The following is a 15,676-nucleotide window of genomic DNA, read 5'->3' as shown; positions in this document are numbered from 1 at the left end:
AATGTTTTATAAGAAGAGTTTGAATTTTGCAAGATGAACAGAATTGTAACAATGGGACTTTTTTTTAAAGCCAGTGAACTGCATATTAAAATGATCAAGATGGAATTTCAAGTACATTTTATCACAATTTAAACATGGACGAAATAACATAAATAAATTAGATTCCTGGGGTGGTTTGAAAGAAAATGGTCCCCATAGCGAGTGGCAATATTAGGAGGTGGGTTTTGTGTGAGGAAGTATCCTATAGTGGGGAGGCAGGCTTTGATGTCTCCTATGCTTAAGCTACGCCCACTGTGAAACACAGTTCACCTCCTGTTGCCTGTGGATCAAGATGTAGAACTTTCAGCTTCTTCTCCAGCACCATGCCTGCCTGCATGCCACCTGCCATGATGATAATGGACCAAACCTCAGAAACTGTAAGCCAGCCTCAATTAAATGTTTTTCCTTTATAAGAGTTGTCATGGTTGTGGTGTCTCTTCACAGCAATAGAAACCCTAAGACAATTCCCCAAATAATTGCCTTGAGGGCTAAGGTAGTCATAACGTGGTTAAAAGATTTAAAAAAAAAAAAAAAAAAAGGACCTGTACCTTTTACCAACACAGTATTTCCCACTGCAAAGACAGTTTGGTGTCAATACAGAAGACAGACTAAATGTGAGCCAGAGGACAGGCCAGGAGACAGAGGAGAAGACTTCTGTAGTCATTAAATCAAGAAGCAACAGTGTGAGTTAATATCATCTTTAAGCACAAAGGAAAAGTGAAGGACTTTGTAAAGACAAAGTCAGAACCACTCGCTGCCTGAGTTTTCACTTACATAATTATGACGGTAATATTACATACACACACACAAATACATAGAAAAAAAGTTTAGTTTCTTATAATGTTGGGCAATCACAAAAACTAGTCTGGATGGAGTTACCACCACATATTTAAAGTAAATGAAAACCATAAGCTATATATATAAATATATATATATATAAGTGTATATATATATATAATTTTACAAAGTAACTTATACAGATACACTTAAAATTGTTAGTCTTGTTATGTACATCATCCTCCTTCCTGAATATCCATTAATACCATTTTTTCTCTAAGTAAAGCTATTTGCTCAAACCACTTTTCCTCTTTGAACAACACTGATTACCTGAATGTTAGCTGGGAATGTTTCAGCAGCCTGTCTAGAACGAAGGAGATGAGGGACAATCTTTAACTTCACTCTGGTACTGACCGGGTCTCTTTTCAGCTCTGGCTTTAGAACTGCTCCCTGGGAAAAACATGTTTGATTATAACACATTTTAAAATTACTTGTGGGTTTTTACTCTTTAAAATTACTGAAGATTCCTAGGTACTGGAGGGAAGGCCTAGCAGTTAAAAGCACTTGTTGCTCTTACAGAGGACCTGGGTTTGATTCCCAGCACCCACATGGTAGCTCACAACCATCCATTAACTCCAGTTTCAAGGGATCCAGGACCAACTTCTAGCCTCTGTGGGAAGCAAACATACATGTAGGCAAAACATTCATACATATAAAATTAAATAAATAAAAATTTGTTTTATTTACTGAAGATTCCAAAAGTTCTTACTTCTATCAGTATTACCTACTAGCAATTGTTACATTAAATATTAAAACTGAAAAATCTGAAACATCAATAAATTAATATATTTTAATAAATAACCTTTTTCTTTTAAAAGACGGCCTTTGTTTTTTAAATGCACTGAGGAACAGCATCATTTTACATATTTTTTTTGGAAGTTATCTTCAGCATTCACCTTACTAGAAAAGAGCTAGATTTTTCCATATTCTACATTGAATTTGCTGTGATTGCTGGTTTGATTGATGGAATAAAACCCAGCTTGCAGACACATGGTCAGAAAATAGGGATGATTTTTGCCCTTTTTAAAAGTAATTGTAGATCTTCGATTCTGTATCAAAACTTAATACAAAATGGTTTCCTAAAGCTTAGTTATAATTTGGAGTTTAAGCCAAATTGCTGAGCTCCTGCAGATGCTGTTAAATAAAACTCCACTGTCTACCTTACAGTTTGGATGGGGTCCTTAGGTTGTGCTTTTGTGACATCACTGGTCATCTGGAAAATACTGCCTTACTGAGTTCAGCAAATGTTTCAACATAAAATATTCCCAATCCATATTTTTAAAGGTATTCCTTTCAATATTTATCTCTGAAAATACCAGATCTACTAAACTCACCATTCAGGAGTAGAATTCACATAGACAAACATGGCTTAAAGCTAGTATTTCATAAAACATGGATTTAGCTAACAAATTAAGTAGGGGGAAAATACAGTTGATGTCAACACAATGTTATGCTGGTATGAGACTTGAGACTAAATCAAAGCAACTTACCTCTTTTGTCTTCAGTGGTATATCCCCAAGGTATACTTTGTACATCTTATTAATGATGGCAGGATTATTCCAGTCAATTAAACTATGGGAGGTTTCAACAGAGATGGTTAAAATTATTTTTGTCCCCATTTCAATGATTTAAAAACCCTAATATTTGTTATCAGAGAAAAATGTCAGAAACACACAAATAGAATGGACAACTGATACTATGGAAGAGTAGAAATGAAGGGGACTGTCAAAATTAGCTTTAAAAACTACAAATCGCTGGGCGGTGGTGGCTCACGCCTTTAATCCCAGCACTCGGGAGGCAGAGGCAGGTGGATCTCTGTGAGTTCGAGGCCAGCCTGGACTGCCAAGTGAGTTCCAGGAAAGGCGCAAAGCTACACAGAGAAACCCTGTCTTGAAAAACCAAAAAAAAAAAAAACTACAAATCACTCATTCCAGGTCTTCCATTTTGATCCAACAGATTACTGTAGCCAATGGCCCAACTTGGCACCACAGGAGAAATTATAAACTGGACAAAGTTCCTCCTACACAGGTGGGTCAGGGCCAGGGCTATGGAGCAGCTCAGCAGAATAGACATATACTACACTTGTACTAAAAGCTCTGGGTCAGTAGTTGATGCTTCTGTTTAACCATTCATGACTTAAAAATGATAAATAACAAAAATAGTTTTATGCTTCAAAAAATCATACCCTAGAAAATTTGTAACCTATTGTATTTCTCCAATACTGTTATTTGATTCCTGGCATCATACAATTCTTATCTAGCCTATTAGCTTCAATACCTAAACCTGAGAAGTCACGATGCTATTTGTCACAGAGCCTCATTCCTAGTTGGGCTACAGTGATTAGATAAAAGGTAACTATCTACCCCATCACCATCACCACCACAGTGGGACACAGTCACTCAGTCTATAAACCCAGTACTAACAAAATCTTTGATTGCTGAAGTTCTCCCACGCTATTGCCTCTCTGACTTTGAACACTGGTTCTGCTTTCAACTTACAAGGTTTTCATGTAAAAAGAATTTGCTATACTGCTCAACTCCATTTTTGATGTTTTTTTTTAACCATACCTCATCAACCTATGCCACAATGCCACCATTCTCCAAGGCATTATACATTTCAATTTTAGTACTATTCACCTACATCTTTTCTCAGCTGCTTGAGGCTAATTAATCAAATTCAACCACTATTTCCCTTTTATAAAACTTAAGGTTTTGAAAATTTCAGCAAAACAAATAGTTTAGGAAAGCAGACTAAAGGCCTAGTTGTGATTAAGCAGTGCGGAATTTTTCACTGCTCCTTTAATCTTACTGTACTACTACTCTTTTTTCAGGGTTACTTTTCTGACTATGTATCTGTTGTAAAGTGTCCACATTGGACCATATCATTTCTTTTCAATATGACAGCCACTGACTTTACTGTAACTTTTCCAGACTCTAACAGGTTGACAGTACAGCTGGCAGTTAGAAAAGGAACAATGGAAACAATACTTGTAGAAATACTTTGAGCTTTTTCTTTCACAAAATGGTTACCTATGTGTTTTCCCTATAGTTTTTAAGCACTTAATGCAATTTTATGGTATACTCATTTTTTATCCTAAAAACAAAATTAAATATATCTAAGATTGTACTTCCAACAATCAAATCTACAATATGTTATACAGAATGGGGCCAGTTCAAACTTAATGAAATGTTATGAAAGAACAATTTTTTTAACACTCCAAAACTAAATCCTTGAAATATTCTAAGTCATGAACAATAAAAAAAAAAAAAAAAAAAACCACTTAAGACTTGAAAGAATGTTAGAAAAAAAAGTAGTCCAATTTTCTCACTCTAGTCTGTCAAGGTTAAGTTTGGCTCTCAAACTCAATCAGTAAAAGACATGAAAAAATAAGATTGTGACTATCACTTCCTCCATGTCCCTCTCCTTAAACTATGGGTCAAGACTCCCATATGGGATCACATTACTAAATATGGAGTCATAACAAATTTAAGAGCAGTAAAGTTTAAGGGGTTGGGGATTTAGCTCAGTGGTAGAGTGCTTGCCTAGCAAGCACAAGGTCCTGGGTTCGGTCCTCAGCTCCAAATTAAAAGAAAGAACAGTAAAGTTTCTAATCATGGATGTAATGAATCGATAGTGTTTCTGGCAGGATTAACTCAGGTTGCATCGTGCAGCTTCCCTGCAGCCTTTGCTCTGAATGCTCAACGTGCAGACTTTGCACTGTACACGGTGTCAGTCCATACAGCAAAGTAAACACTGACAGAAACCCCTTGCCTCATATTAAAGACCGGCATATGTTATAAATTTCACTGTTCTTACTGTTCATTCCATCTCTTATAGAAAGTAGCTGAAATACAGAAAATAAAACTTCTATTATTTTCCTACCATCATTCCTCAGCATGCAAAATCAAATGAGTCTATCTTTGAATTATATCATGTTAGAATATTTGATTAAAACTTGGTAAATTGGGGTTGGGGATTAGGACAGAATTTCCAATAATTCCTAAATGCCTTAAACTTACTTCTGCCTTCTGTACTGAGTATGTATGTAAAGCCGTGTTCCTAGCAGTAACCACTGTAAAAATCAAAAAAGAATCAACCCTGAAGCAGGCTAAAGAGAATCTGTCCTAAGTATCAAATATTCAGCCAAGATTTAATTCTCTGTGTAAGAATGAACAAGCACATCCATTTTATTAATAGAAAAATTTGCTTTCTTCGTAATGGAAAAATTGTATGTATAGCAAAAATTATTTGAAGATAAGTTTATGATTTATTACCAGCAAATGTCTGATTTGCAAATCTATTCATGTACTATACTCAGTCATATAAAAAAAACTCAAAAAGGATCACGAAAGAAAGCTTAAGGAGCCCTGCTATGTACCACCACACACGCCCTTTAGTGGTAGACTACTTGCAGCCACCATTACCCACCCAAACATTTCAACAAGAAATAAACTAAGGCCTGTGGAGTTCATTAACTTATTTTATTACACCTCGTTGCACTGGTCTTCTTAGGAGAGAGCAAAGTAAAATTATACAACATTTATAAAAGCTTTATGGCACTTTCCATATTTTTCTGTCTGGTAACATTATTTGAACAAAATGTTATCATTCAGCCTTCTGGACATGATACCACACACCTAAAATCCTCAGTAGGCAGAGGCACAGGGTCAGGGAGTCTAAGGACAGCGTAAGCTATATAACAAGACCATCTCAAAATTCATAAATCAATTACTAAAACCTCATTATATGAATTGTAAATATATATACAGGATCTCACTGTGTAGCAAAAGCTAACTTTGAACTTATGATCCTCTTGCTCCTGCCTCCCAAGTGCTGAGATTATAAGCACAAGCCACTATTATCTAGCTTGATTTTATTTTTTAACCAAATAGATTCATTTTAAGTTATTCTTCAATCTATGTATTTATCATTTTAAATTTTATAATTAGAATATTATGTCATTTTGTATTCTACTTTATTTGCTATTACTTGAGGAGCACTTTGTATGTTGATATATCATTTTTATAATTTTGAAAGAAACACAATAGTCTATACAGTAATCTATCCCTATTGTGGAAAATTCAATTTGTTTTTATTTTTCAATAACTATAGGACATGACATAATGACTAAATTTATACCATTTCTAAATATATTTTTCTTCTTTTGAATGATAGTAGAGGACGAATTCCCAGATTTACTGTGTATAATTTTTTTTTTCATGATTCACTGCTCAAACAGGGCATGAGATCCAGCAATTCTGCAGAAACTTACATGGATTTACCAACAGCTATACACCTGTTATTTAACTACAGGTATAAACTGGTAGTTCACTGTTCATTTTCCATTGCTTGTTATTTCATACAGAGTATTTCTCTAAGTCTATCTACTATTTGTATCTCTTTTCGATGTAAATTTAAGCTTTACTCAGCAACTCTTTCCATGAACCTGGTTTCTACCAACAGTAACCACAATACATATACATTCATTATTAAAGGTGATCTTAACTGGTTTGAGACAGAAGAATTAAAAATTAACTACTTCTTGGGTCTAATATTTTTAATATTAACTTTTAGTTTATTTGCCTAGCCAAACGTTTCACTTCTCATGATGGCATTTCCAACCTACTTCAGCTTTGAAATGCATTTTCAAATAGTTTTTTTTCTCTGACACAAAATTTTGCTCTTTGGTAAACTTTATTTACTTATAAACTAAGTATGTGTCTTAGTTTCCTGAGCTGAATACCTCATTCCATAAAACCCTGCAAAGCTTTAAGAAATCTGGCCTTTTGACTTTGAAAGCTTAACAAGGAAGTAATTACCTCTGCTTGCTTTTCAATTCCAGGTCTGCCGCTGTTGCCACACTATGGCGTGTGTCACTAGAAGCAATCACCAGGTGGAGAACAGCTTCGAGTTCAGGCACCTGCTCAGCTTCTATAAATTTCACTATGCCCAATTTGCACTGTAGATGAGTGAAGGGAAAGAGAAAGAGTGGTCAGGGAAACAACACTCACTAAAAATACTGTTTAACATACCAACATGGCCATAAGCCATGGGTTAAATCAACAGGAGGAGCTCCTACTTAGGCTTGTAATGTGCCAGACACTGTGCTAAATCATAGCTATTCATGATTTCAGTTAACCCTCACAGTCTATGAGGTAGATACTATCACAGACATTTTTAGGTGACGAAACTGAGGCAAGGCTTAAGATATTAGAACACACAGTAAGTGATAGAGGCAGGCTTCAGAGACAAGTCTCTGACAACAAAACAATGGTAACAGTCTCCCTAGTGGGGTTACACAACCTTCCTAGACTGTGAAGACTTAAGTCTCCATCTGCAGCTTCCAGGTAAAGGTGATGCAACATTAAGAACAAAGTGCTCTACAGATGTTTGTGAGAAAAAAAAAAACCTATGAATACCTCACCTTCCAGAGTTTTACTCTATTTTTAAGATATACATTCTTGTCCTCTACTTTCTTAAGATTCTAAAAACAGAAAAAATGATTTCAAACCCACTCTAGTCAATCCGAGTGCAACTCTAATCCAACAGTAGTGCCTAACCTAACAAGCTCAATGAAATGCAATAAAGAGTCTAAGAAGAATTTCCTGAAATGTGAAGAGCTATGAATTTCACTACAAATCATTCTGGGACAAATACACCTGAAAAACAAAATTATATCTTCACTTTAAAACCAGTTACTTAATAGGTCTCGGTTATACAAATTAGGAATGATAAAATATATATTAAAGAAGGAAGGAATTTCTAAAAATTGAACAAGAAAGAATGCCAATTTAAAAAAAAGTACAACTGGTCACAAAAAGGCCACCTCTCCTCCCTGCTCAACGTAACTTTCTTAGAAGAGATACTGTTTGAAAAGAGAAGGAATCATTAACATAAATTGCAAAGGGATGGTTACAGAAGTCAAATACACAATGCATGACAAAAAATGTATAAAGAAAACTGAAAATGATAGAGCTCATCATGATTAAATTTTATACAAATATTAAAAGTACAGATTTTTTTTAAATCCCCAAAGACTGGTAAAAAGACTAAACTATTGTGACAAGTCAAAATGTATTATGTAAAAACTGTTCATACACACATAAAAACATACACACTTGAGAAATAGGGGGGGAGAGGGGGAGGGAAGAAGAAAGGGGAAGAGGGGAAGAGAGAGAGGGAGAGATGGGGAGAGGGAGGGAGGGAGGGGGAAAGAGAGAGAGAGAGAGAGAGAGAGAGAGAGAGAGAGAGAGAGAGAGAGAGAGAGAGAGAGAGAACCGGGCCCAAGCATAAAGCATAGCTAACTTTTTGCTACACTGTTCCTTGAGGTGCTGTGGATTGAAGTCCTGGCCCTAAGTCTGCCTGCTAGGCACTCTGTCACTGAGCAGTACTGTGGGGTTTCTGTTTGTTTTTTGTTTTCGAGACAGGGTCTCAAATGAACTATGTGGCCAAGGATGACTTTGAACACCTTGATCCTCTTTGCCATAACAGCCTGGTTATGGAGTGCCAAGATTCAACCATGGCTTCATGCACATAGGTAAGTACTCTTATCAACTAAGCTATGTATCCATCACCCCTCAATTCTATTCCTAACTACTTAAACCTTTACCTTTATAATTATAAAAAAAAAAAAAGTTCATTAATTTGGAAGAAAAAGTATTCGAAAATAAGAAGTTTTTATTTTTAAACTAAACTATTCATTTTAGCAACAGATTATGAAACAGACAAAACACATACAGAGACCTTTAAATAGAGCAAACAATGACCAACTTAAGACTATAAGTGAATAGTAACAATAAGTACAGCTTTAAGCCTCAGAAAAAACTAAGTTCAAAGTCTAGGAACAGAAATGAGACCCTGGTGAATCTCAAAACCTCAGTGCCTTTTAGAAAAGGAGCTCAATTTCACTACCTCATTAGTTGCTGTGAGGATTAAATGAGATAATGTCCTCAAAGTACCCAGTATAGAGCCTGCCACAGGCCACACTCAATAGAGTGGCTTCTCTTCTATTTATCTTCCTCACACTATGGTTTAAGGAGGGAAAATAGAAGATGTACAAGCATGAAGTAAATCTGATCAATTATAATCCTCATTGAACGTAACACTCTTAAATTTGTGAGTGGCAAGAATGCCCCCCTTGCTTCGTTTTCCCTCTCCTGGGAACACTTTTGATCAATGGTCACTTACAATCCCAAAAAGAAAAGGATCAAATCATTGAGACTGCTATGGAGAAATAAAGGAAGGATTGGAAGACTAACCCATGTTGCTTGAATTCCAAAATAATTACATACTGATTTCTGTTCTTCCCTGAGGTGCCTGATGACAGACACAGGGAGGCACCTTCTCTGTAGAGCACCAGTCATTTTTAAAAGCTGCTCAGAGAACATCTGTGTCCTGTTTAAATCCAGAATAAAATTCTTAATGCCAATTTTTAAAACCCCAAGAAGAAATATAAAAGGGAGTCATGCTTTTCCCCACATTGTCACTTGTGAAGTACAGAGGTTCCTCACTTTACACAAAATGTACAGCCCTAAAAATTGAATAATGAAAGGTAAATTGTAATTTAACTGCATCAAAGGAGCTAAGTAATTATTAAGACCTATAATTATAAATTGAAATGATAGAAAACTAAATCTGCTCAATATAAAAATGGGTTGTGCATAATACTTGAAAGATGTGAGCAATGTTTGAAAGACATAAGATCATTTCCCACTCCTCCCTTTTCCCTAGAACTTTAACAAAAAACTGGCAGAGGAAAAGAACATTTTACATCACTTGCTCCTTTCAAACATAGTCTTTAAAGAACCTGAATATACAGGAATTATACTGCACATGCTTCCATGAACTTCATAGGGGCAAGTGTTCAAGGCCAACTCCCATGATGAGCACTGTGTGATACCTGTTCCAACTGTTCAGGTGTCCATGGGTTATCACCAATAACTCGTTTAGCTGCATAAAAGCTCATTCCTGGGGGAGGCTGTGGGATTCCAGAACCTCCCCCACTGTTTGAAGAAGAACCCTGTGATGAAGATGAATTTTGGCGACTCTGGGATTCATTTAACACATATCTGGAAAAGAAATAAAACTTTAACTCTCTATAAAAACGTGAATTTGTGTATATACACATATATACATAAAATAGTCAATCACATGCTGTCCTTGTACAGTAGTATATGACAGAACAGCGATTCTCAAACTATGGGTCACGACCCCTTTAGGGGTCAAATGACCCTTTCACAAGGGCTGCCTAAGACCATAGGGAAACACAGACATTTATATTACGATTCATAACAGAAGCAAAATTACATCTATGAAGTGAAATAATTTTATGCTTGGGGTCACTACAACATGAGGAACTGTATGAAAGGGTCACAGCATCAGGAAGGTTGAGAAGCACTGTGCTAGAAGAATAACTAAAATAAAAATTTCAACATAAAGATCTTTATTGCTTGTTTTTTGAGACAAGGTTTCTCTGTGTTGGCGGTCCTGGAACTTGCTCCATAGACCAGGCTGATCTCAAACTCAAAGATCCACCTGCCTCTGCCTCCTGAGTACCACCACTGCCCAGTAACATAAAGAATCTTAAAGGTATCTTAATAAAAGATATCTACATCCTCAGTAAAATGAATCAGAAGAACCTATCACTCAAGGCAGTTATAAATGAATTACAACACTTAACAATAGTGAGTACAAAATATCTGTGCCATTTCCATATGCATAAACACACTCTTGTTTGATCAGTTAGTAGAGACTCATTACATTTTGACTTTTAACTGACAGACAGACACAAGTTTGTTGACCACACAAGGCGTATGGTCACTAGTGTTCTAGGCCCCAAATAGAGCTTTTACAGTTAATCTCCTTTCTTTGTAACTCACATCAGAAACCTCACCGAAGCCTCTGACACATTGCCAACATACAAATACATAACATTCTAAAAGTTCAAAACAAAGTGAAAGGGTCCAAGAGAAAAGGTTAAGGGCCAGCAAGAGGGCTCAATGTAAAGGCACTTCCCACTCAAGCCTGACAACCTGAATTTGAGTCCTGAAACCCATTAAAGGTAGAAAGGAGAACCAACTCCCTCAGAAAAACTGCCCTCTGACCTCCACACACATCATACCCATAGAAACATACAAATAATAATAATAATAAAGTTTTAAAAGTAGGAAAAGTCAGAAAAAAATTAGAATTTTCCCATTATATATTCAAAACTCTTTGTATGTATCTCCTTGTTATTATTCTCTTATTTAATTTGGCTTGTAGAAAGTAGAAATAAGATCTCTAATAAATTCATTTTAATCCAGTTAAAACTAGTATTCCTCACAATCAAAATAAATTTTGATATAACTATTAGTTAAAAATCCCTTTAATCAGTATAATTCTATAATGATAAATCTGATCATAATGATATTAAAATTCTCATTATAAATAAAGGAAACACTTGGAAGCTGTGGTAGTTTGAATGAGAATGTCTCAATGAACTCATACTTGGTTCCCAGGTATTGGCACTTCTGGGGGAGATTATATCCCCATAACAATAAGGTGCAGTTCTGCTGGAGGGAGTGTCGCTGGGGGTGAGATTTAACAGTTTATATTCTTACCCCACTACTAGTTCACTCTTTTAGCTTCATGCCTGCTGTCAAGGCCCATCAAGCTACTAAACTAAAGGAGCTGAAAAAGAGCAAACTGGAAGAGAAATAATAATACACCCTGAACCCTCCTGTTTCTGCACTGAGGCCAGATGATGTGCAGCTCCATTTGCCTGGCCCTCTATGTACATAGACACTCAAGACCAGGGAAAATGGTATGGAAGTAGCACTTTAGAAAACTATCTCAGGCAACCGGACAAAATCAGTAGGCTAGTAGCAGACCACAATCCGGAAAGTAGGCCAGATTCCAAAGTTTGATAAAACACATCTTGACTGAAAGGGGCTGACAATCTATTAAGAAAAATGAAGATGTCAACAATGTGATAAAAACACAAAGTAGTATACAGGTGGTTCTTGGGGGTTATGAATACATAGAAAATAGAGCAAATATATCTACATATGCTGTGGAATACTCCTCTTGTACACAGGAAAGATTTGTCACTCAAATTGGCTTAATAAAACACTGATTGGCCAGTATCTAGGCAGGAAGTATACATGAGGCGACCAAACTAAGAATGATGGGAAGAAGAGCGGAGTGTGAAGTCACCAGCCAGACACAGAGGGAGCAGAAGATGAATGTGCCATGCTAATAAAGGCACCACCATGTGACAGAGCATAAATAAGGAATATGGGTTAACTTAAGATGTAAGAGCTAGTTAGTAATAATCCTAAGCTACTGGCCGATGATTTACAATTAACATAAGCCTCAGAGTGGTTATTTAGGAACAGGCGGTAGGAACAAAAACTTCCTTTTACATACATAGAATGAAAAATGTCTGTCAGAGACAGAGTTGATATCAAGCTAGTAGGAGATATTTTCCAAAGTGACTCTGTTGTTATTTTTTTCTGTGGAGAAATACCCTAAAGTGAGAAGTAACTGCAATGCCTTAAGGAATAACATGACAATTATTTGTAGGGGAGTATGAACCTAATTTATAGGGGAGTATGACTGGCTAGTGAGAAACCACGGTTGTAAGATGTGCTTTGATTAAGAACTATGTGATGGGTGATGGTGCTCTGCGTACTGTGAATGTCTTGTTCCCATTGGTTGATAAATAAAATGCTGATTGGCCAGTAGCCAGGCAGGAAGTATAGGTGGATAAACAGACAAGGAGAATTCTGGAAAGAGGAAGGCTGAGTCAGGAGTCGCCAACCAGACACAGAGGAAGCAAGATATGAAGGCAGAACTAAGAAAAGGTACCAAGCCATGTGGCTAAACATAAATAAGAATTATGGGTTAATTTAAGTGTAAGAGTTAGTCAATAATAAGTCTGATCTAATGGCTGAACAATTTTAATTAATATAAGCTTCTGAGTGATTATTTTATAAGTGGCTGTGGGGTCTGTGGGGCTGGGCAGGACCAGAGAAAACTTCAGTTACAACTATGCTAAAAATCAGGCAGCTCTACAGCATTGTAGAGAAGTTTGAAGACATGATAGGGATAACTAAGTACAATGAGATATATATATGTGTGTGTGTGTGTGTGTGTGTGTGTGTGTGTGTGTTTATATATATGTATAACATAGATCACAGTGAAGCCCACTATTTTGTACACTAACTAAAAAAACTGAGTTAGAAAACAAAGAGGTGAGAACAAAAAACTTTATGGTAGCAGTGCAAAGAGATTTCAAGACACCAAGAAGAAAGGAAACTATGAAAAGAAAAGCTGGATGTGATTTCCTAAGAGTACAAGGTGTTAGGAGACTCAACAGAACATTTATTTCAGCCTGGGACAGGTGAAGTCTGAAATCACAACAGGAGCTCTATATCTACACAGTCAATATGTAGTGTGGACCTTAGCATTTAAGACTGATGAGAGTCCTCAGACATGCATCCATTCACAAGTGAGCTGAATCATTTTAAATGGCACATAATTTCCATATAGTAAACTCAGTGAAAAACGACATTGCTTGGCTTTGTCTGTCTTTTTTAACTTACCCATAAGGCATCAGAAGGACATCTAGCATAAAGTCCAAAAGCAGCTGCACAGTCTTTGGTTTCTCAGCAAGATTAAAAGGAGAAGCTAATTTTGATGATTCAGCTGGGTATTTCATGTGAAAAAGGGTTGGTATTAAAAGATGCATTAAGCTGAAAGAAAAATTACATTTATTGAAGCTACTTTATAAATCAATTTTTATACATGGAAATAACAGAGCAAAGAACACTTAATAAAAGTTGGCAATTATATCAGGAGTTATTCATTTTTGATACTAATTATATACAAAATCCTAATTTAGGAGTGGTCTTGATTTCCTAATCCCAGCACCCGGGGGGGCAAGAGGCAGGTGGATTTCTAAGTTCAATGCCAGCCGGGTCTACAGAGCAAGTTCCAGGACAGCCAGGACTACACAAAGAAAACTTGTTTTAAAAATTTAAAAAAAAAAAAAAAAAACCCTCAAAGTATTAAGTGAAAATTAGCATTTAGCCAATATGGTTCATCACTTTAAAAATCTAGAAAACTATATATAAAACAGACTTGATGTTACCAAAAGGTATTTCATGTTAAATTTTTGATAAAAGTAAAGTCCAACATGTCCTTTCAATAAAAATTTAATTTTAATTACTAATTTTCCTTATAAAAACCTGTAGTCTTTTGTACAGGGTGAAGCCCTAGATTTGATCCCCAGCACCATAATCAACCAACTGATTGATCAATTAGTAAGTAAATCAGAATTGGAAACATCTTTTGCATTGGCAGGTCTGAGATACAGATCTTTTCACTAAGCTCACAAATGATGTCATCTAAGTCCTTCCACTTTTCCAGTGTCTATATTAATATATTATATTAATAATACTATATTGTCTCCAAAAATTGCTAAGAAATGTTTTATCCTTCAAGACAAATGTTTTGATTAAAAATATTTATTATTTTAATTATTTAATGAATATATGGGTATTTCGCCTACATGTACGTCTGTACAACACAAGGATAACCTAGTGCCCAGAGGCCAGAAAAGGGTGCTGGATCCGCTGGAACTAGAACTAACAAATGGCTGTGAGCCACCATGTGGGTGATAGGAATTGAACCTGGGGCCTCTGCAAAAGCAGCCAATGTTCTTAACCACTGAGCCATCTCTCCAGACTCAATTAAAAAAATTTTTAACATCACAAAAATTAACCACTTTTTTAAAAAAATGACAAAAACTGAAGCAGTTAGATTTAGAAAAGTGTCATTAGTTCTATCCATTTTTCAATGTTCACATCAAGAACTTTTATAATGCTATTAATAGCCAGGCGGTGGTGGCGCACGCCTTTAATCCCAGCACTCGGGAGGCAGAGCCAGGTGGATCTCTGTGAGTTCGAGGCCAGCCTGGGCTACCAAGTGAGTCCCAGGAAAGGCGCAAAGCTACACAGAGAAACCCTGTCTCAAAAAAAAAATAATAATAATAATAATGCTATTAATAAAACAATAACTAAAAGATAACAGAAAATTCAACTATCTTTCAGCTAAATGAGCTCAAGCCTTTCCATTTGCCAAGTGAAACCAAACATGACCTGTACTTGAAAGGCAATTAATTGTTGTCTCTTGCAGATGGGAAAGAGGTAAATGAGGAAGCCATACCTATCCTGCTGTGGCTGAGGTTTCCCTTCCATGGCAGTAAGAAGTGTAGGGGCCAATTCACATTGTTTTTCCACTGGCAGGCGAGGATAGCCCATCTTAACATAAATTATAGTGAAATTCTAATGTAGTAAGAGAAAAGCAAGTGAGTATGAAAGGAAAAATTATGATTATAAGAAGTTATAACAAAAACATTGCAAGAATCATCCTCTCCACAGTTTATTACGGCTTAATCAAGCACAATTTATTCGAACTGTTTTAAAGTGGGCTTTTTATACAAGAAATGTGACTTAACCTAAAGTAGTCACATGTGAAATACTAATACCTGGAAGAAAAAAAAAATCATCAAATCTACATTACCATCAGATCTTCTAGACTGCTGTATTAATCCTAGACACACGTTAACAAATCCCAGACTTCCATTTCTCAGCTGGTCAGTTAATAAAACCATCTTTGGAAACTGCAGCACTCTGGTCCCTCAGTAACAAATTAGCAATGGACAACAGATAAGCCAGGGAAGCTGAGTGCTGCAGATGTTATCAATAGCGCTATAACCCATGCAAAATTCACAACCGTACAGCAAGCCCATGAC

At 36.1% G+C, this 15,676-nt stretch overlaps 1 protein-coding gene across 4 annotated transcripts in view; it reads right to left on the bottom strand.

Annotated features, from left to right (window-relative positions):
* The window catches only part of Ecpas (Ecm29 proteasome adaptor and scaffold), a 132,934-nt gene that overhangs the window by 77,206 nt on the left and 40,052 nt on the right, over positions 1 to 15,676 (bottom strand). For all 4 annotated transcript variants that reach the window (XM_052718417.1, XM_052718416.1, XM_052718414.1 and 1 more), the window contains 6 exons: positions 15,088 to 15,206; positions 13,464 to 13,613; positions 9,776 to 9,944; positions 6,696 to 6,835; positions 2,367 to 2,448; positions 1,147 to 1,266 (listed from right to left, as the gene is read on the bottom strand). In XM_052718417.1, coding sequence (XP_052574377.1) covers positions 1,147 to 1,266; positions 2,367 to 2,448; positions 6,696 to 6,835; positions 9,776 to 9,944; positions 13,464 to 13,613; positions 15,088 to 15,206 — 780 coding nt within the window. The remainder of the gene's footprint in view (positions 1 to 1,146; positions 1,267 to 2,366; positions 2,449 to 6,695; positions 6,836 to 9,775; positions 9,945 to 13,463; positions 13,614 to 15,087; positions 15,207 to 15,676) is intronic.

The sequence above is a fragment of the Peromyscus californicus genome, unplaced genomic scaffold (assembly GCF_007827085.1).
Source record: "Peromyscus californicus insignis strain IS unplaced genomic scaffold, ASM782708v3 Scaffold_5__1_contigs__length_169319896, whole genome shotgun sequence".
Lineage (NCBI taxonomy): Eukaryota > Metazoa > Chordata > Mammalia > Rodentia > Cricetidae > Peromyscus > Peromyscus californicus.
This window is presented reverse-complemented; position numbering and strand designations above follow the sequence as displayed.